Source organism: Myxocyprinus asiaticus, chromosome 42 (genome assembly GCF_019703515.2).
Source record: "Myxocyprinus asiaticus isolate MX2 ecotype Aquarium Trade chromosome 42, UBuf_Myxa_2, whole genome shotgun sequence".
NCBI lineage: Eukaryota > Metazoa > Chordata > Actinopteri > Cypriniformes > Catostomidae > Myxocyprinus > Myxocyprinus asiaticus.
Window position 1 is genome coordinate 28336863 of NC_059385.1, and position 23109 is coordinate 28359971.

The window sequence follows — 23109 nt, forward strand, 5'->3', positions numbered from 1 at the left end:
GTGTATGTAAACTTCTTACCCACTGGGAATGTGATGAAAAAAAATAAAAGCTGAAATAAATAATTCTCTCTACTATTATCCTGACATTTCACATTCTTAAAATAAAGTAGTGATCCTAACTGGCCTAAGACAGGCAATGTTTTCTACGATTAAATATCAGGATTTGTGGAAAACTGAGTTTAAATGTATTTGGCTAAGGTGTATGTAAACTTCTGACTTCAACTGTAACTCTCCAACATCAAAGCAGAGCTGAAAGACTTCAAGGTTTTTGGTCCTTTCAAACAAGGGAGTAATTTGGGTCAATGAAGAAGTTGCTAATGATGCCGAAACTAATTAAAACACTGAAACCATCAAGAAATGTTGATAATCGCTGTCTCAGTGATGTGTAGTTTGTTGTTGTTCTGTATAGATGCAGGTACACACCAGACAGCTGAATGAGCTCATGGTAGACAATGATGTCCTGGGGTTCATTGAGGTTGCTGGCCAGCATAGTAACATCAGATCCTGTGAACTTGTTTGCACCGTAGATGGCCTCATTCTCACCATCTGTCCAGAACACTCGATCCTATGGGGTAAAAATAGTGTGAAAAAGAAAGAAAAAAAGCAATGGTGAAAGTGGGTGAAGACAAGATGACAATATCTTCGAGATACCTTAGAACATTAAATACAGGTTTATCAAATAAATCTACACTGTGGTCAGGATGTGACCGGTCCATTCAAGTTAATTAGAATCAGATGTAATTGATCCATTTTTGGTTTGTATACCTCAAAAACAGTCAGGGCAAAAGGGTGGGCCAGGTAATCTGGAGACTGCAACACTTTCCTGCGGTTGTCCCCATTCAGATCTACACTACAGAGCATGTGCAGCTTGGAGTCCACCCAGTACAGCCTCCCTTTGATCAGATCTACAAGAAAAGAGTCAAGATTAGGGTAAAAATAGGTTAAAAAGGGTTTGTTTGCTTTCACAATTGAATTTGCAGTACAAGAAGAATTTTGATTCAAGTTTTGTCAGAAAATAACTATGTAGGCAAAAATCAACCAGACAGTAAAAATTAAAATATGCTAGGGTTCCTCAGGTGCCACACCTTAGAAACCCTCTGGAGAACCTCTAGGTACCCTTTTCAGTGCCTCAAATATCATATAGTGTAGTCAAGGAATAAGCAATACATTTCACATTTCAAGTGCCTCAAAGCATGGAGGAACGACTTACCAGAGTCTTAAAAGTTCCAAAAATAATACAATTTAAAAAAGCAAAAGGTTAGAAATGCCAAAGTACAATTAATTGGAACTAAAGTTTTTGGCGCACAGTACTTGTATAAAATATATATATATATATATACACTCAGTGACCATTTTATTAGGTACACCTGTACACCTACTTATTCATGCGATTATCTAATCAGCCAATTGTGTGAGCAGCAGTTCTGCAGACAGAAAAGCCTTGTTGATGAGAGAGGTCAGCGGAGAATGGCCAGACTGGTTTGAGCTGACAGAAAGGCTACGGTAACTCATAACCCCTCTGTACAATTGTAGTGAGCAGAATAGCATCTCAGAATGAACAACACGTCAAACACTGAGGTGGATGGGCTTCCACTTCTGTCAGCCAAGAATAGAAAGCTGAGGCTGCAGTGGGCACAGGCTCACCAGAACTGGACAGTTAAAGACTGGAAAAACAGCCTGGTCTGATGAATATCGATTTCTGCTGAGGTACACAGATGGTAGGCCCACTGCAGCCTCAGTTTTCTGTTCTTGGCTGACAGAAGTGGAACCTGATGTGGCACCAACAATCATGCCATGGTCAAAATCGCAGAGATCACATTTTTTCCCCATTCTGATGTTTTATGTGAACATTAACTGAAGCTCCTGACCCGTATCTGCATGACTTTATGCATTGCTGCCACATGATTGGCTGATTAGATAATTAGATAAATCGCATGAATAAGTTGGTGTATGAGTGTACCTAATAAAGGGGTCTCTGAGTGTATATTAAAAATACGCCAGAGCAACCCAAAAAACTAGTGGTATCAAAACCACAAGTCTCAATTAGTTATGTTTCAAATTATAGGGTAACAGCACAAAAAATTAGGCTCCTGCAAGTTTTTTTGTCTGGGCATATTTCCAATATTTCTTTGGCTATTTTGCTATTTTATATATATATATATATGCGCATGATTATTCTCAAAAGATTTCTGATGTAAACAATGGAGATTCCATTATTAGTTAAGCACGGAGCACACTGTACGATTTTGTCCACGATTCTGCCGTCTGAGACAAATTTCAGCAATCCTAAAGGATTTTTGTCGTCGTAGGGCAAAATCTGCAATCTTACAACGTTCAGTGTGACATGTTCACCAACGGCTGATTAATAGCCTTTGAGATGATCTTTAGCCTCCGAAGAAGTTCTGGCAGTGTCAGAAATTTAGCATCGCAGCTATATAGTGTGACTGCTATTACGACGGCCAGATGAGATATTCTACTCCTCTCTCGCACCCCAATTCACTTGGAAAGAAACCTGCTCCACGTTTGACCACCATAACAACATTTGTGCCCAGTTATTACTCTACACAAGCTCTTTCTATGTTTTTTCTTCTTTTCATTTTATATAAAAAGTTTTAATAAATAAATAATCAGAAAATGCTTCTAGAAAAGTGTAACACTTCAGCAATATGAAAGCATGATTCCCTGAATTAAATAAATACAGAGCTTACAAAACGAAAATAAATGATTTCATTTTCTTAACATGTTTTTTTCTTTACCTTTATCATGCATTTTCTTTACAACTTTATTTTAATTACTATTTTACTTTTAATAAATGTACATTAAATGTCTGTAAACTTCTTTAGTTAAGATTTACACCACTTTCACATTTTATAAAAAAACAAAAGACAATTTGAACAATTTATATTGGTAAGTATTTATGGGACGTTTTAATCCAAATTAGCAGATACAGTTGGATACAATTATAGAAATCTATGTCATGTTTGTGCATTTTCCATAGGGAATTTGCAAGCGTGATATACAGGTGCATCTCAATAAATTAGAATGTCGTGGAAAAGTTCATTTATTTCAGTAATTCAACTCAAATTGTGAAACTCGTGTATTAAATAAATTCAATGCACACAGACTGAAGTAGTTTAAGTCTTTGGTTCTTTTAATTGTGATGATTTTGGCTCACATTTAACAAAAACCCACCAATTCACTATCTCAACAAATTAGAATATGGTGACATGCCAATCAGCTAATCAACTCAAAACACCTGCAAAGGTTTCCTGAGCCTTCAAAATGGTCTCTCAGTTTGGTTCACTAGGCTACACAATCATGGGGAAGACTGCTGATCTGACAGTTGTCCAGAAGACAATCATTGACACCCTTCACAAGGAGGGTAAGCCACAAACATTAATTGCCAAAGAAGCTGGCTGTTCGCAGAGTGCTGTATCCAAGCATGTTAACAGAAAGTTGAGTGGAAGGAAAATGTGTGGAAGAAAAAGATGCACAACCAACTGAGAGAACCGCAGCCTTATGATTGTCAAGCAAAATCGATTCAAGAATTTGGGTGAACTTCACAAGGAATGGACTGAGGCTGGGGTCAAGGCATCAAGAGCCACCACACACAGACGTGTCAAGGAATTTGGCTACAGTTGTTGTATTCCTCTTGTTAAGCCACTCCTGAACCACAGACAATGTCAGAGGCGTCTTACCTGGGCTAAGGAGAAGAAGAACTGGACTGTTGCCCAGTGTTCCAAAGTCCTCTTTTCAGATGAGAGCAAGTTTCGTATTTCATTTGGAAACCAAGGTCCTAGAGTCTGGAGGAAGGGTGGAGAAGCTCATAGCCCAAGTTGCTTGAAGTCCACTGTTAAGTTTCCACAGTCTGTGATGATTTGGGGTGCAATGTCATCTGCTGGTGTTGGTCCATTGTGTTTTTTGAAAACCAAAGTCACTGCACCCGTTTACCAAGAAATTTTGGAGCACTTCATGCTTCCTTCTGCTGACCAGCTTTTTAAAGATGCTGATTTCATTTTCCAGCAGGATTTGGCACCTGCCCACACTGCCAAAAGCACCAAAAGTTGGTTAAATGACCATGGTGTTGGTGTGCTTGACTGGCCAGCAAACTCACCAGACCTGAACCCCATAGAGAATCTATGGGGTATTGTCAAGAGGAAAATGAGAAACAAGAGACCAAAAAATGCAGATGAACTGAAGGCCACTGTCAAAGAAACCTGGGCTTCCATACCACCTCAGCAGTGCCACAAACTGATCACCTCCATGCCACGCCGAATTGAGGCAGTAATTAAAGCAAAAGGAGCCCCTACCAAGTATTGAGTACATATACAGTAAATGAACATACTTTCCAGAAAGCCAACAATTCACTAAAAATGTTTTTTTTATTGGTCTTATGATGTATTCTAATTTTTTGAGATAGTGAATTGGTGGGTTTTTGATAAATGTGAGCCAAAATCATCACAATTAAAAGAACCAAAGACTTAAACTACTTCAGTCTGTGTGCATTGAATTTATTTAATACATGAGTTTCACAATTTGAGTTGAATTACTGAAATAAATGAACTTTTCCACGACATTCTAATTTATTGAGATGCACCTGTATTATCAGTCTATGAATTTTAAAAATTTTGCGTGGAGAAAGACGTACTATAACCCACCTTTTTTGTTTTCCCCAATGTAAACGGAGAAGTTTGTCATTTTTCGGGAAACCTGACGATCGGCCATGAGTGCGCCTGCACGCCAGGACTCCAGCTCATCGATCGCAAGACCTGCGGTGGTATGAGTAGTTGCATATGCTTTTCGAATGCATTGATATTCAGTGCATGACGAACATTTTATTTTTATTTCCACAATGAATATTTGTTTGTGGTAGCTAATTATTACTGTAGGCTACCTCCCGCACTCGTGTTCATTCTCTTCATCTATAATTTTTTGTATTTGTGATCAGGCTGTCTTATTAAAGGCCTATTTGACAAAATCCATCTTTCTTTTTATATGTTAGCCTATGCTCGTGATGGAGTGGTATTGGAGCAACGGAAATGCTGATGTCCTGACTTTCAGAAAAAACAAAAAAAAGCTCCTCCGGGGTGGGCAAATCTCGCAGTTTTGCTTCTATTCCGTAACGCTCCCATAACGTGAGTCACGTTCACTGAGTCACATTCACTGATTGGGACGATTGGGACCACAGTCGGCTACGATGTGTATTGTACAGTCTGACATAATGTTGCACAGTGTGCCATGACAATATCAATGCGTTCATATTGTACAGTCTGACAAGCAACAATCTTAAAGGACTGTAAAAATCCTACAATGTATAGCGGGCTTTACACTGATTAGCAACTACATTGTTGTTACATTGTATATATTAAACGTAATTGTCCCACGGGCAGAACATTGCACATCAAAAATAGAGAACTGCCCTTTTTGAAAGGATGCCTTGAGGTTATCCAAAGGTTTCCACTAGCATGGCAATTAAACAGTGCCTTGATTATCTTTTAATTTTTAAAGTGATCAAGTATTTTGGTTGTTTAAGCTTTACACACCAAGAGTGATTCCATTGGGCCACTGAATGTCCGTCTCAACCAGGACCTGTCTGTCAACCCCGTTCATCCCAGACTTCTCGATTTTAGCTGGCTCGCCCCAGTCTGACCAATACAGGAACCTATCATGGAAAGGATGAGGATGCCATTAGCTAAAACTATTACCCAGAATATAAAATATCCAGAATATTTAAAATGACCAAAACTGAGAAAATCTAAAAAGTTGTAAATAGGGCAGGTGTTATCCAATATTCTGTCCCCAAATTAAATCCTATCCCCCTTGGGTAGTTGTCTGTAATGCCTGATCAGAAATGTCAGTTACTAATTTCCACTGATCAGGTAAATACAGTCAGTATAATACAGTATTACCATACTACCAATTTTTTTGATATAATTACGTGAAGTATTTGTACTGAATATAATATCTAGCAGGATCATTTATTATTATAGAGTTTGCATGATGGATGGATATTAGCTTTTCAGGCTAACTGGTTAGCATGCCAACTGTACACAATATTTTTTAATCTGACTATTTGTTGCTTTTTGTGATGTCATATGGCAGCTTACACAACATTAATTAATGTATTTTCATGATTAAGGTCTTCAAGCATTATTGTAGGATTTCCTATCAGGCACTGAATAAAATACCCCAAACAACTTCTTTCAGCAAATGTGATTGTTTCTGAGTTCAAGGGCGACAGGATATCATGGGGGGACAAAATATTGCATAACACTGGCACTGGCAATTTTAATCAAATTACCCTGAGAGAGGATCTACAGCAATTGAGGCTGGTTCCTTCAGACCATTATCAAACAGCACCTTCCTCTTGGTCCCATTGAAGTTGGCCACCGCAATACTCTTACTGCCCAGGTCTGACCAGTAGATGTTTTTGTAAATCCAGTCCACTGCAATCCCAACAGGCATCTGAACATTGTCAATCACCCTGGTATGACTCGCCACATCTTCCTGCTTATCCAATACTGTGCTGTGGAAAAAGACAGCAAGTCACCAGGCATGGCAGGCAAATATGGGTTTGTAGGTTATCCAAACGGTTGAGAAAGAATAGGACATTGCTGACATTTCTGCATATATGCATTTACATTCCTTCCCACACAACTTGGTCTGAATGCACTGACTTACTTAAAACTAGAGCAGAGGCAGTTGAGAGTTGGTGGTTACCTGAAAATGGCCTTCTGTCCCAAGTCAGCCCAGAATATCCTCTGTTGAGTGAAGTCAGCATCCAGGGCCACAGTGTTTCGCAGCTGCTCCACAATCTGAGTATATTCACGCCGCTCCAGCCCTAGTTTACGGATGTCTCTCCGATTTGTAAAGATAAGACAGGGCTCTTTACCTGGGAAAGCAAAAAGAGGGAATGATAAAGGCTGATAAAGGCCAAGGATGCATGCTAGTGTTCACAAAAAAAGCCATCCAGAAAGCAATGGAATTGAACAAAATGCAGGTGTCTCAAGAGGCGTTTTTTAAAAATTTAACAGTTTTTAACTTCACGTCTTCAAATCACAACAAGACCCAACACAATCGTCAAAGACATCGTTTTAGTTCATGTTTGCATACAATTAACAATGCAGATGAAATCAAGAAAGCTTACTGTGTGAACGGCCCCCTTAATTCCTGTTAATCAAACTCTTTCAGCTACTTTGTTTTAAAAAGTGGCAGGGACAGTTTGGGGTGGAGGATGAGGTTGACATCATGCAGTGGCCCCTATTCTTGAGGACCAATTCCAGTGTTCCAATAAAGTTCACATAGTTAATTTCATAACTTGACCCGTACATCTAACAATGTCAGTACTGAGATTTATTTTAGTCAGTTGAAAAATTTCATTATAACATTAGAAATAACAAACTTTGTTGCTGGATCGCCGCTTATAACACAAGAACAACATGAAAACTCCTGCTCAAGAACTGGAGATGTTTCTTCTCCACGAAAGCCATTTTAAAAAGTGGTCGGGACAAACAAAATTGGCAAAGGAAAGAAATGGTAGGAACATGTCCCACCCGTACATGACGCCTATGCTTTCAGCATCAACTTCTACAGCAAACTCCAGTGCTACCAAATAAAAAGCCTTGAACCACAACATTCTTGACTTTTTGATTCTGATGGTTAGTGATCAAGTAACTCCAGATTTGTCGACCGCATTACAACAACTCATTTCCACACACTATTTCAATCTAGTTACACACACTTTCAAACAAGTAATGTTGGCTTGGGCTGTTTCTAGACATGATACTTAATCTGTGACGTAAGGAAATCGTTTTATACATGAGAATAATTGACTTTGGACTGTGAATTATTGAAAATAAATTGCATTACCATCCTGGCTATGTATTAAATTAACAATTCAACAGACTGTTGTCAATTATTCCTTACTTTTTAGATGGGAAACCTCATGTTTACTTCCTAATGTGTCATCTCATGAGTTAAGTTTCAGAACTCAGACTTGGAATTCAAGTGACCCTGAATGAAGTTAAAATTACTATAAATTTTGAGCATCATGTTCACTTACCAACAGCCTTGCACACTCCAGTGGTGGGGTCCATCTGATAGCCATTGTGACATTCACACTTGTAGCCTCCTTTAAGATTGATACAGATTTGACTACAGATACCAGGGTTGAGGCATTCATTGATGTCTGTGAGGAGAAAATTTAATCACAAATCACATTATATTGCACTTAAATGTATTCTTTCATTTTCTTACAAGAATACCTTTTGTACACTTTTAAAATAAAGCACAACAGAGCTGTTCAGTTTTAAGTCCTAAAACCTACAAGAGAATTAGCATTTAGCATAGAATTTTCAATGGGTTTTTAGAACAGTGGATTTTGAACAGTGGAGTGAAATGTTGTCTTTGGTGATTTTCTTCAACATAAAATTACAGTCATACCCCAAATGTGATTTTTTTTTAATGCAGTTTGCGACATAAGGACCACAACTACCACAAGGATGTGCGTTTACATCTCAAGTAATATTAACCACAGATAAGATTTTATTTAAAACATCAAATATGACTATTCTGAAAACCCACTGGAAATTCAAGAGGAAACCCATGGTGAAATGGCCTTCTGTGTTGGCCTAGAAACTGACATCATTATTTTCAGCATCCACTGAGTATCAATGCATTCGAAAAGCATATGCAACTACTCATACCACCGCAGGTCTTGCGATCGATGAGCTGGAGTCCTGGCGTGCAGGCGCACTCATGGCCGATCGTCAGGTCGTTGCAGATGTGGGAGCAGCCTCCGTTGTTGAGCAGGCATTCATTCAGGTCTATAAAACAAATGATGGACAGCTGCAATACACAATTGGAATACCAATGCAGCACACTCGCAGGATATGGCATGCTGTGATTTATAGCGATCAATAGTCTAGTGCTTCTCCAACGCAACTATGTCCTTAAACCACGTTTAAAAACATGGTACACATGTCAGTCAATTTTGATTTCATGCTGGGCAAATATGTAATAAATAACATTGTAGCACTCTATATAGCTTGTGTGACCTCATAGAAGACTAGATTAAAAGTTGAAAATCTAATTGTGCACACTGGTTTGCCTCTTTACATGCCTCTTCCTCTCCAAGTAGCCAGTTCTTGGCCAGAATAAGCTGCAATGTGGACCAGACCTTATGCCATTAATCAAAGGCTCTTCACACTCCTAGCATTTAGATCAAATCGGCCAGCTTGAAACAATTTATTCATGCAAAATGTCAGACCGCACAACAACTCTAAAGACCATTGCTCTGTAAACTGTACAGCTGCAACCCATGATGGCTGAGACTGCAGTTAACCATACCAGCTTAATCCTCAGCACACTACACCTTAAATGGCTCTAAACACTGTACTCCCATAAACCTGCACTATCCATTTCCGCACCAGGATCTGTTAGTCCAGAAAAGATGCTTGTGTACTTATCCAAGTTGTAGCATTGTATTGATCTTATATTTTATTTTAATTACATTTGTTGAAACCAAGCTGCCAAAACGACTCATTCTCTACTTCCTCCACATTATGATGTCACACTGTGGTAGACATTTGCATCGGACCGCCTCAACACATCAACGCCTATTTTACCTTATCACCCCCGTAGCCCGCTCAGTAGCAGTGACCAATGAGATAGCAAGCATGGAGAAAGCAGGTCAGTCAAGAGTAGAGAGCCAATCATAACAGTGGGCGTTTACTGTCAAGTCTTTAAGGAGAAGCAGCACCAAAACCGAGCATTACTGACAGAGGTGCAAAATGAGGGTGAAAAATCATCATGTTTTAGAAATAAATGACTAATAATATTATTTACTAATATTATAAGTGAACCTCAAGGAACATATTAAAATAATAAAAAGGCATGTCATGACCCCTTTAAGAATATATTTTTTGAAAAGACGTTATTTTATATACACTGTATGTATACTATGCTTGTTATGATTTCTATGCTGCTATTTCCCCCACATGTGGAAAAATTTAATCAATAACTTGCTCATTTTAGGTGAGGAAAGTCCCTCATTTTTTGGCTTGTTTTTCCAAACCAGGTCACTTGTTTCTCTTGCAAGATCTGGCAGCAGCGCAACTGATATATCACCCACCCTTACTCTCACTTAAAATTAACCGTTATTAACCATTCTTTTGTTTCATTCTAACCAGTTACCATTTGGTAAGGAGGCTGCGGAACGCCGGACCCAGAATGAAAACATTTCTGTTCGGAATGAACCGCAATGATAAACATTTAGATTTTAAGTCCTTGGACTCAACCATTGGTGTGAGTTTGGGGTGGGACTATCTATTCGACCAATGGCAGATGATGGGAGTGTTCAGAATTACCCAGTTCACCTTCTAAAATAAACTACATAATTCCCCCCAAAACACATACAAGATGTATTGAAGTTTTCTGCACTAAAGACAGTTTGATATATCAGCCAGGTCAATTAATCAACCAATACTTGGCAATTTTGTGATTACTGGGATCAGCAATAACTGCGCACACAAAGCAGATTTACAGAAGTGTATTGGTTCCAAAAATTTTGAACAGCCCTGGAAATGTTCAAATACTAGAGTGAATTCTGTATACTCATATTTCATTTACCAACATAAAATTGTTGAATAATACAAAAATACAAACACTTTGATTGAAAATTCTTAAAATACAAACAGTAGATACAGTATCTTCTGAAGAATGTCATAATGTTAGGCATCTCATGAATAAAAACAATGTCAGAAACCTCATAACGGTAGAAGAACATTCTACTCACTGCACTCTTTGATGGGTTCATCGCTCCAGTCAGGACAGTCACGCACCTTATTACACACTTTACTTATCTCAATACACTCGCCACTGCGACACTTGAACATGTCAGGACCGTTACACAGAGTCACTGTGGAAAGAGACAATGACAACAGTTTATTTTCATGAATTAGATCAAACATGCAAAAATGAAGTCTACAAACAGTGTAATGACACTGTAGAGCAGGGGTTCTCAAACAGAGGGTTGGGACCCAAAAATAAATCGCAGGTCTGTTCTGATTGAAACCATACACCTTATATTACTAATAAATTGAAAAATGCTATTCTAAAAACCCATTGAAAATTACTGAGGGAACCGTTTGCGAATTACCTGTCTGAGTTGGCCTACAAACTGATGTCATGACTGAAGAGCCCAATTGGGCCCATGCATTTCATGATAACATTAAAGGGATAGTTCATCCAAAAATGAAAATTCTCTCATTTACTCACCCTCATGCCATCCCAGATGTGTTTGACTTTATTTCTTCAGCAGAACACATTTGAAGAAAAATGGAAATATATCTCAGCTCAGTAGGTCCTTAAAATGCAAGTGGATGATGATCAGACATTTGAAGCTCCAAAAATCACAGACAGTCAGCATAAACATCATCCATATGACTCCAGTCTTCTAAAGCAATACGATCACTATTGGTGTGAAAAAGGTCAATATTTAAGTACTTTTTAACTCTAAATCATCAATTCCTGTCAGCAGCTGTATTTGCATTCACGAGAGCGCCGAGTTCGCACAGTCTCTCGTGTGACGAATTCATGTTGGCATGTTATGGACGTAATCTCACATTCTTCTCTCGGTTGAGACATCCAGGATAAGCACACAAATGCACCATTGTGGGTAAAGAAACAGATACGAAGACATATCTAAACCAAAATCAACGAAGCTTCTGTGCAGCGTTCCTCCTACTCAGTTGTAAACAGCGCTGCTCTTCAAAGTGTGTTGCACGTGTGTCAGTTCTCTCGTGAACAAGCCAGCGCGATTACGTCACACGCGCATACCACTGCTGACCTGAAGCGATGATTTATAATTAAAAAATCCTTAAATATTGATATTTTTTGCACCAAAAGCAATCGTGTCATTTTAGAAGACATTAACCGCTGAAGTCGTATAGATGACGTTTATACTGATTTTCTGTTCTTATTGGAGCTTCAAACATCTGCTCACCGTCCACTTGCATTTTAAAGACCTACTGAGCTGAGATATTTTTCTATTTTTCTTCAATTGTGTTCTGGTGAAGAAAGAAAGTGATACATATCTGAGATTGCATGAGTAAATGAAGAGAGAATTTTCATTTTTGGGTGAACTATACCTTTAATAACTGTCATGTTTGATTTTAAGAGCAATTTTGCTTACTTTTGCACAATAAACAGTTGAGGTACCGTGCTTTGTCGCCACTTGATGGCCAGTGTAAAATCTGAGTCCTAAAGCAAAAGCAGTTGGTAACACTGTAGTAGTAACAAATTATCCTCAGCTCAATAAAACTTGATATTCTTTGAGCAATAACTTACATTAACAAATGTGCAGTGGGTCCGTATTTGGCCTGATTCTTTGCTACAACTCTGCACTTTTCTCCAATGAGGTCAACCGTGAACCAGACTTCCAAAACAATCTGTTATAAAACCTCCAGGTTGAACATCCCAAGAAATTGGATTTACGGTTCAGTGGACTCACCGTTTTTGCAGCTGACTTCATCCGTGCCATCCGCACAATCTCGAAAGCCATTGCACTGCCGGCTGCCATGGATACAGCTGCCATCATCACACTTAAACTGGTCAGGCCTACAGGTACGGACAGCTGGATGTGGCATGAACAAACAGACCTATTAGTAAAACTAGAGACCAAAACTTCAATTAAAATGAATAGCAAAATCTCTACCAGTTGACACACCTGGCTAACAAATAAAAAAACAGGGATTACTCACAGCAGTTTTTCTCGTCGCTACCATCCTTGCAGTCTGGGTCCCCATCACAGCGCCACTTCCTGTGGATGCATTCTCCAGAGCCACACTGCATCTCACTGGATGAACACTTTGCCGGTGGTGTCGGGTTGCGGCCACACCGCTCAGGTGACTCGTCCGATTGGTCCTGGCAGTCCACATCGTCATCACATAACCAGCTTCTAGGAATACATGTAACGTTCCCACACGGGACTTCGCTTGGCCCGCAGGAGGACGGGGTGCAGTTCTGCTCGTCACTGCCGTCCCCGCAGTCATCCTCTCCATTGCAGACAAAATTACGAGACACACAGCGGTCACTGGCACAGGTGAACTCCAGAGGGGCACATGTAATGTTTCCTAATGAAATACCATGGTAGAATGTGTAATGAGACTGGAGAAATGGGTTAAAAAAAACCTTCCCAGATGGTATTGTGGATATAGGCAAGTAATAGATTTAACTGAGATCTCCATAAGTTAAATTTCTCTTTCAAGAACTAGTGTGACTTTGTGTTACTTTAAGTGCCTACTTTCCATATTGTTCCAAAAACTGTAGGTTTTGAGAGGAACACTTTTTATTGCTTGCCCTACAGCTCAAGAGACTTGGAGATGTTATGTTAAACTTAAGTATAGATATCGGTTATACACATTAATCATTTTCAAAATTGTTCACACTTTTCTACCTAATATTTTCTTAAAACTGGTTCTACCGACTAATAGTACCATTTGGTGGGTCTCTAAGCAATCTCACCCAACATAGAAGTGGCTTACAGTATATTCAAGGTATATGTTGTATCAGCATGTACAGTTATGTACCCTGGAAATACACTGCATTGTTAATGGAACTCTTAACATTAATACTGTTATTAATTAATGTACTGGTCATTAAACAAACATTGGTTGAGCTCTATTAAATCAACTTTTGCTCATAGGCTTTGTTCACTCTGCAGGAAAAATCTGATTGTGGTGACGAGGAGGAGGGCGTGGTCAGGACGCACACCCGGCGCTGAGTTGTGGTGAGAGAGATAAGGGAGGACCGGGGATGCCAACGAGAGAGACGCATGCGGCTGTTGTGTGTGTGCGTGTCTTTATGTATTATGTTATGGTTAAGTTCATTTGTATCATTAAAGTTTACGATGACTACTCAGCCGGTTCCCACCTCTGCCTCCTGGCAGAACACATCGGTAGCCCGCTGACGAACCGCTCCAGTACCACCAGATCATGTATCCTTGGCGTCGCTTTCCTGATCCAGCAGCAAGGTCTCCAAGACAGCATGGTCCTCCTCCAGTCCTGGGTTTCAGCACCAGTGTAGCAGACAACCTCTCTTGCTCAAGGGAAAGGAGGAGGCGGGAACCGGATTAACATTCACAAAGACTTCAATTCAACACAACACAAAGACTTTCAACTCTAGATAAACACTGATGCACACACACACACGCAGCGGCCACGTGCATCTCTCTCTCTCTCTCTCTCTCTCTCTCTCTCTCTCTCTCTCTGGTGTCCCCGGATCCTCCCTTATCTCTCTCCCGCTGATTGGACAACTCAGGGCCGGACGTGCCTCCTCATGACCCGGCCACGCCCTCCTCCTCGTCACACTGATATTTTTCTCAAAGCCATGAGACTAGAAATTACTTTATGCTATTGAAGTGAAAATGCAAACATTTATGCGCGCAACATTGCGCACACACTGGATAAGCTGGTAAGAATGACAGTGAAGGTATTTACATACAACTAAAAATCAAGGTAATCGGCATTGTGGCAAAATGGCTTAAGGACAACAAAGTCAACTGGGGGACTGGGTGGCTCAGCGAGTATTGACGCTGACTACCAACCAAATTGGGGAGAAAAGGGGATCAAACTAAATAAATAAATAAATAATAATAAGGACAACAAAGTCAAGGTATTGGAGTGGCCATCACAAAGCCCTGACCTCAATCTGATAGAAAATTTGTGGGCAGAACTGAAAAAGCATGTGCGAGCAAGGAGACCTACAAACTTGGTTCAGAATTCCAGCAATGTATTGTGAGAAGCTTGTGGAAGGCTATCCAAAATGTTTGACCAAAGTTAAACTATTTAAAGGCAGTGCTACCAAATACTAACAAAGTGTATGTAAACTTCTGACACACTGGGGATGTGATGAAAGAAATAAAAGCTGAAATGAATCACTCTCTCTATTATGATTCTGACATTTCACATTTTTAAATTAAAATAGTGATCCTAAGGCAGGGAATTTTTTCTATGATTAAATGTCAGGAATTGTGAAAAAAATGAGTTTAAATGTATTTGGTTAAGGTGTATGTAAACTTCTGACTTCAACTGTATGTCTGGTGACTCACCACAATTAATTTCGTCCTCGCCGTTATCGCAGTCATTCTCCCCATCACACTTCCAGAAGACCGGAATGCACTGCGTGGAGCCAACGCCACAACTGAATTCATTTACTCGACAGGTTCTCGTATCTAGGGAAAAAGCAGTCAGGATCATGTGACTCAACTGTTTAACTTAAAAACTCTAGACAAAATTTAAAGAAAATAAACAAAAGTATGTATTGTATAGTGTATCCACACAAAGTCTGGACCACTTTGCAGCTTATTCTGGACAAGATGAACAGGATGATTTGTTATTTTAGATTTGAGTAATGTCTAAAATTTGGTTCTAAATCAGATACATTTCCAATATCAGGACATCTGACCCACATATTTCTGAAATTAATATCCACTGAAACAGAACTTTCATTTATATCTGTGCAGTGTGCATGTATAACAATTAAATTCTTGAGGCAGAAAATGTCAAGCAATTGTGAAATGTCAAGCATGCATTTTGTAGAGAGTAGACAAACAGTACAAACATTACAAGAAATGAGCATATATCAATAAACCAATGGGTGAAAGTCTATCAGAAAGTCTTAAGATACACAAGGCTGATTCTGTGTGCACATATTTTAACAATGTAGAGGACATCAAAATCAAATTACATGTGTAGAATTTGCAAAATTCAGAGGAATAAATTGCAACGAATCTCTCCAGTATTTCCAGAAGAGAATAGTGCTAAAAGAACAAGCATGTTTTAGTTCGTAGGTAAACAAATGTACAGAAATATTTACAAGTACACTCTATGGAGCATTTAAACTTATTTTGGAATAAAGTCTTAAATGCTTCTAAAGCACTCTGATAAGTGTGGTTGAGAAACATTAATATCAACGTCCTTCTTTCCTCTTTTGATCTCCACCTTTGACCAGCCCCAAACAGTAGGTGGCGATATGCACGAAGAATGCAAATTGCCAAAAAACAGTAGTAGTAAGTGAAAGTGGTGAGTCATGGTAAAAAAGGACATAAATATTGATCTATTTCTCACCCACACCTATTATTACTTGCTACTAGGTACCTCAAACAAAACTCTGAATGCAGTATTTTTCAAAGATTTGATGCCATTAACCTGGCGAACTTTGGTAAACCCAGTGATTTATTCCTACTTCAAAGCACTCACAGTACCTTGTAAAGTCAAATTTGACTACCGAATGTAACATTATTTTGGGATTGGGGCTTGTGATTTCCGCAAGTGTTTTCCAATGTTGTGTGCAATATGCACCAGACGGTAGGTGAATGGACTGCGGGCTGTGGCCAATCATACTGAGATATTGGATTGAAGTCTTAATTGTAACAAACATTTACTAGCTCAGCATCAGCACGTAATTGGATTCCACAAAATAAGCATTCACACTCAATATTTTGCAAAACAGTGAGGAATCATTCAAGGAATGCCAGCTAATCCATTCTAAGTACTTGCTAGGCTTAGTGTTAGACAAACACTGTTCTGCAGCATGTAACATGGGTGTAAAACCACTATGTCGAAACGAAACAACCTTTAGACTCAAGAGAACAATCAAGCTAAAACCTTTATCCTTTTGGCAATGCTCCAAGACCTGCAATGATTAGAGGACATTGACAGCACATAAACGCAACAGGGAAACTTAATATCAAAGGAGGAATGGTGCTGTATGTGTAACCTTGATATTTCACAGGCCAAAACTTAAAACAAAGTTGTTCATATTACCAGCTCAATTAATGCCTAGACAAAAATACTGAACATAAATGTAATTATGGACCTTGAAAGATCACACACACCTATAAAGCCAATCATGTGCATATGCTCACAAATGCTCACACAATGTTTCCATTTTCTGCCAAATAACTTTCCAACAGTTGCTCAAACAAAACTTGATATGGAGTCTTGCCATGCATAACTGCACTTACACCTGCACCAACACTTCTGTACTGAACTGTTTAGAATGTGCAGCCACTGTAATTTATATATACCGATCAGCCACAACATTAAAAACACCTGCCTAATATTGTGTAGGTCCCCCTCATGCCGCCAAAACAGCGCCAACTCACATCTCATTATAGCATTCTGAGATGCTATTCTTCACACCAAAATTGTACAGAGCGGTTATCGGAGTTACAGTCATTTAGTAGCGGAGTTATAGTCAAACCAGCCTGTCAGGCACCAACAATCATCCATGCGATTATCTGCATAAAATCATGCAGATACAGGTTGGGAGCTTCAGTTTATGTTCACATCAACCATCAGAATGGGGAAAAAATTTGAACTCAATGATTTGGACCGTGACATGATGCGTATTGGTGCTATTTTGGTGGCATGAGGGGGACCTACACAATATTAGGCAGGTGGTTTTAATGTTGTGGCTGATCAGTGTATAGCAAAAATGTTTTTAATGGGCAGGATTTTTTTAAAGTCCTGATGATATGTCATCGGGAAAATAAGTGCCTCATCCCCTTGAACATCCAACTAATCTTGCGATTTTCTGCAAAAGAGCAAAGACATGCAAAAAAATGCAAGGAATGAAAAGATATCCAAGGATCTAAATATAACACACAGGGAAGATAAATACTCTACATTAACTAATGCTTCTAGCACTCAAGTGTAAAATAAACAGAATGTTGTACTAGCCTTGACTGTAACTAGAGATTTATGATCCAGTCTGACAGAATGGCCAAAGTCCACGATCCATACACAAAGCCAAAATGGCATCAAAACAATAATTTTAAAAAAGGTACGGCTGAATAAATATTACTGCTTGAGAATTAATATCACTATATTAATATGACTTACGACACATTTCGATGCTTTCATCCGTGCCATCCTCACAGTCTGGTTCCCCATCGCATTGCCATCTCTTGGGGATGCACTGGCCACTGTGACAGACAAAATCCACTTCTGCACAGGTCTTCCTCACTGAAACATAACCATAGCATAATCAGTGAGTCAGCCTACTTTCAAAAAGATCTTACAGACCCCAGGAAATCAAAACACTGTTGTTTGTTTATCACTGTGTAACATCATTTCTTCTAATAAAACTTAAGCGTTTGGGCAATGAAGACACAAGTCTGTTGAGTTTAGCAAGCAGATTTTCCCCCATTCATCCATTATGCAGGTCTGCAACTGTGCAATAGTACGGGCCTTCTTTGACATATTTTGCACGTCATAATGCGCCACACATTCTCAATTGGAGACAGGTCAGGACTACAGGCAACATGTAAAATGAGATGTGTAAAATAGTACTTAGGAATGGCTATGGTTACTACATGTCAGAGTTGAAAATGATCAAGCAAGAACAAGGGATGTACTTTTATCATATTTCAAATTCTTATTCAATCTTTACATTATCATTAGAAAGCTCAAACTCCAGTTCTCCAGGTTTGATATCAGACCACTGTTTTATGGCAGAAACAGGGGCGTGTTCATGATTTTTTGCCAGAGGGGGTGCAAGAGTCGAGTAAGGGGTGGCATGGGGGTGGGTGGCATGGGGGGGGGGTGATGTGGGCTCCAGGACACAAGCGGCAGAAATGCCACAAATTTAAAGTAATTTCTTGATTTGTGTCAGGAGTACTCAAAGCAAGCAAAATCAAAAGGTGACGTGAGATTTGTAAGAAAGAATGTAATAATCACATACCTGTTTCATGCAAGCTCTGCTGAATAGGCTATGTCATGTCAATGACAACTGTGTTAGGCCATTTTAAATGAAGTATCTTTTTTTTATCTGCCTTCAAGTTCATCAGAAAGACCAGCAGCATCAGCGCAGACCCTGGTAATGTATAGCTAGCTAAAGCAGGCACAAGAGCAGACCCTGGTATTGTAGAGCCAGTAAGTGCCATGCCAGCTGACCCTGCAGGCTGGCCTAATGTTCCTTTTCCTTTTATTTACTGAAAATTGGCACCTTATATACCATTGACCTATTGTCAGTATAAAAATAAATAAATAAAAAAAAATACTAATGTTCCTTAGAATTAACTGACTGTATGTTGTTTGTTTACATGAAACTGCCTTTGAGAGAGCCTGGATTACAAGTGCATGGCTGTGTGAGCAGAGAGTGTGGGTGCTAGATTGGCCTGCCTGCAGTCCTGACCTGTCTCCAATTGACAATGTGTGGTGCATTATGAAGCGCAAAAAATGGCAAAGAAGGCCCTGAACAATTGCGCAGCTGAAGACCTACAAAATGGATGAATGGGGGTAAAATTCTGCTTGCTAAACTTTAACTTGTGTCTTCAGTGCCCAAATGCTTTATATGTGTTATTAGAAGAAATGATGTTACACTGGTAAACACTCCACTGTCCCAATTTTTTTGGAGGGTGTTGCAATCATCTGATGTGATGATCATCTGATGTGAAAGCATCAAATAATGTGTTGTTATTGTGCTTTCAATATACCACATAGTGAATTTACAATTGACAAATTACTCCTTTTTGTTTTATTAGCATTTGCCATACTGTCCCAACTTTTTTGGAATTGTCCCACTCCAAGTTCCTGCTTTAATAGGAATCGTATGCATCAATACAGGAAAAAAAAAATGCGCTTGAGAGCAATCATATACTAAAGGGGGAGCAAAGACAAGCAAAAGACAGAAATATGTTTTCAAGAGCGCTTGAGATGCTTTCCAATGACTGCTAGGTATCCATGCAAGCAAGAATTTATAAATGGATTGAAGGGAGCTTAAATCTTAAATTTTAGACTTGGCACATACTTTGATCACTCAGGAAGCAAACAATGCAATGCAATGTGAAGCCATTTTAGGCAGTATTTATATATTCTTAAAGTAAAAGCCACATGCACACTCATCCGTTTAAAGAGATATATTCATTTTGGGTGAACTTCTTTCATCATTTCCTCATGCCATCCCAGGTGTGTATAACTTTCTTTCATCTATATATTTTTAAGAATATCTCAGCTCTGTTGGTTCTCATAATACAGGTGAATGGTGGCCAGAACTTTGAGTCTTCAAAAATCACAAAGGCAGAATAAAAGTAGTCCATGTGACTCCAAGGCAGAGCCGGACCCCCAAAAGCTCAACGCCCCTCCATCGTAGGTTATTGCTCCCCTAATTTTACATTTCTAGATCCGGGCCTGTTTCAGGGGTTAAATCCATATCTTCAGAAGTGCTATGATAAGTGAGATAAGTGATCAATATTTAAGTCCTTTTTTTTCCTCCACTTTTGACCAGCCCCAACCAGTAGGTGATGATATGCACGAAGAATGCGAATGGCCAAAAAAAAAACCAAAAAAAAAAACTAAAAGTAGAGATTTATAGTAAAAAAAAGGTCTTAAATATTTATCTGTTTCTCACCCACACCTATCATATCACTTCAGAATACATGGATTTAACCACTGGAGTCTTATGGATTACTTTCATGGCAACTTTGATTGAACTTGGATTTTTGGAGATTCAAAGTGCTGGCCACCATTCACTTGAATAGTGAGGACCTACAGAGCTGAGACATTAAAAAACGAAACAAAAACAAACAAAAAAACTGCATTTGTGTTCTGCAAAAGAAAGTCACATCTGCGATGGGAGGAGGGTGAGTTAATAATATGGGAATTTTCATTTTTGGGTAAACTATCCCTTTAACAACATTTTCAGTTTCTTAATGTCACTATTTTACAAATGCAGTAATGAAGAGAATATTGGAAATTATGTATTTGGTGGAGGAAAACACCACTCTAGTGTGGATGAGAGGCATAAATGTGGCAAAATTCATACATTTTCAAACTGACATGTGTTTATGTGTGGACATAGCCTAAAAGTAATAGCTCACCCCTAAATGAGAATTGTCATCATTTAAATCACCCTCATCTTGTTACAAAACCCTAAGACTTAGGCCACATCTACAATTATATATTTTTGTTTTAAAACACTTTGATATCTGTAAATTTGCGCCTCTCATTCTCTCGAAAACAGTGTTTTCCTCCAACGAAAATGAAGTGTTTCAAAAATGTTCTCCATTACCACATACTTTGGAAAACAATGATGTTAGGAAACTGAAAACTGAGTTTTTAAATGGAAATTGGTAAATGTAAATGTGGCCTTTCTTCTGTGAAAGACAAAAGGAGTATTCCTTAAGTTTAACTAACACCACTTTGCTTTGGCAAATTGCATCGTTTTTGCTGTGGAATGGGTCAGAAATCCATAAAAGCTTGAATGCTGCAGTACTATAACATCAGTCATTGCCCTAGAGGCCATCTAATTTTGCCCATATCTTGACAACGATCTTAAAAGGAAAAAAAGCAATAACCTCTCCAAATCTCTATGGAGTCCACATGTGGCCTGTCAACACACTGAAATATTTAAACGAGTTAGTCAAAATAGCAGCACTGGCCTCCAAGCCTCTAAATTTAGCTTTATTCAGCACTGGATAAGATGGGGGTCCTTTGATTCCTAAAATGTGAAGTTAAGAGCAGCTTCCTCCCATCTGAGATGCATTCGCAGTTTCTTCATGTCCACTCACAGCACAAGTGCAAACTCAGAGGAGCAGGCCTCCTGTGGTCAGAATGGCAATCAGAGACAGAGTAGTGCAAACTGATGTTTATTCTGCATTCTCGAAATTGTTTACAAGCACTGCTGGAATACAGTAAAAGAGGTAAAGAGAATACAGTAGGGCTGCACAATAAAAACTAATAAATAATCAAGATTTCAATTATGACAGCCACGATTAACTAATCATGAAAACTCCCATTGCTTCAAATTTTTTTTTTTTTTTTTTTTTTTTTTTTTGCAACATTTGAGTTATAACAGTCACAAGCCTGTTACTGGGCTGTGATGCCAGCATGTAATTTTCCACACCACTAGGGGTGCTAGAGTGCCTTAATCATTGTATAATCAGTGGTGCTGCAGTAGAAGGTAGTAAATAAAAGATCTATAGTGATGAAATATCTGGAAAGTTCTGGGCTAGTTAATCGAATATAAGCTTAAAGGATTTTTATTTTTTTAAGGGACTGCATGTGGAAGCTGGAGGAGCTGAACACGCAGCGCCAGCTGAAGCTGCAGCCCCGACAGTGTTGGGAAATTAGGTGTGAAGGTAGATAGGGTGGTGTAGGTATTTTATTTGTAAATAGAGTGTCGATGGTCCCAATGGGAGATAGGTGGCAGTAATGCACCAATGGGTTTGCAAACCGCCGTACAACAGCAAGAAGGTAGTACAGCATGTTGCGATGGAAACACGGCTTGCTAGCTGTGCTCAATCACAATCATGTGTCTTTGAGAAATCCCTGTATTAAGCTCAGCTGAAAGTAAGGAATGGTTTTATCTTTCATTGTTCAAGAAATTTATGTTTTGTGTGTTGATATTTCTAACAATCAAAAGTTTTGCTGAGTTTATGGTTTGAAGTGTTTGTTTCTCACATATTGAATTGTATTTGGATTTTTTATTTAGGATGGGTTGTTTGTAAGTTTTGTAGAAGGACTTTTCGTGATTTGTTTAAGCCTTTATTGTCAAGGGATTGTCAAGCTATATGCAAATTGCCTTCATGTTCCCCTCTATTACTACTCTCATATCTGAAATTCCATATTGTCATGAACTTTGGTTTTGAGTCTTGGCGTAATCTGGATTGAGAGGATTAACATTTGTTTGTGGATATCTACTACTTGGAACACTACTTCATTACAAGACTTCAGCCAACCCCAGATAAGCCTATTACACTCACTGAATCACTTTCCACCCACTGCTAACACTGAACCATTTCATACTGGGTTCTACATATTTTTATACACATTCACTGCTTCGCATTTTGTCTTATTTACTTTCATGTATGTTATTTTGTTTGCATGGTCATGGATTGTTTATTGTTTTTTATTTTCATATTCAAATTCTACATAAAAGATCTGGTAATTCATTCATTTGGGCATTCATGTTTCTTACCTTTTTAATATGCAACATAAAATGTTTTAAATCCTCCCTTCTTTATTGTATATCTGATTTTGAGTTTAAAATTACCTGAGACAGTTATAGATTGGCGCCCAAACAGGGACCCTTTGCATTTATTGT

At 38.8% G+C, this 23109-nt stretch overlaps 1 protein-coding gene across 3 annotated transcripts in view; it reads right to left on the bottom strand.

Annotated features, from left to right (window-relative positions):
• The window catches only part of LOC127432337 (very low-density lipoprotein receptor-like), a 67485-nt gene that overhangs the window by 10173 nt on the left and 34203 nt on the right, over positions 1 to 23109 (bottom strand). For all 3 annotated transcript variants that reach the window (XM_051683264.1, XM_051683261.1, XM_051683262.1), the window contains exons 3-14: positions 17907 to 18029; positions 15110 to 15232; positions 12762 to 13133; positions 12512 to 12634; positions 10796 to 10918; positions 8706 to 8825; positions 8063 to 8188; positions 6721 to 6892; positions 6302 to 6526; positions 5544 to 5662; positions 766 to 905; positions 424 to 565 (exon numbers count right to left, since the gene is read on the bottom strand). In XM_051683264.1, the coding sequence (XP_051539224.1) occupies positions 424 to 565; positions 766 to 905; positions 5544 to 5662; positions 6302 to 6526; positions 6721 to 6892; positions 8063 to 8188; positions 8706 to 8825; positions 10796 to 10918; positions 12512 to 12634; positions 12762 to 13133; positions 15110 to 15232; positions 17907 to 18029 (1908 nt within the window). The remainder of the gene's footprint in view (positions 1 to 423; positions 566 to 765; positions 906 to 5543; positions 5663 to 6301; positions 6527 to 6720; positions 6893 to 8062; positions 8189 to 8705; positions 8826 to 10795; positions 10919 to 12511; positions 12635 to 12761; positions 13134 to 15109; positions 15233 to 17906; positions 18030 to 23109) is intronic.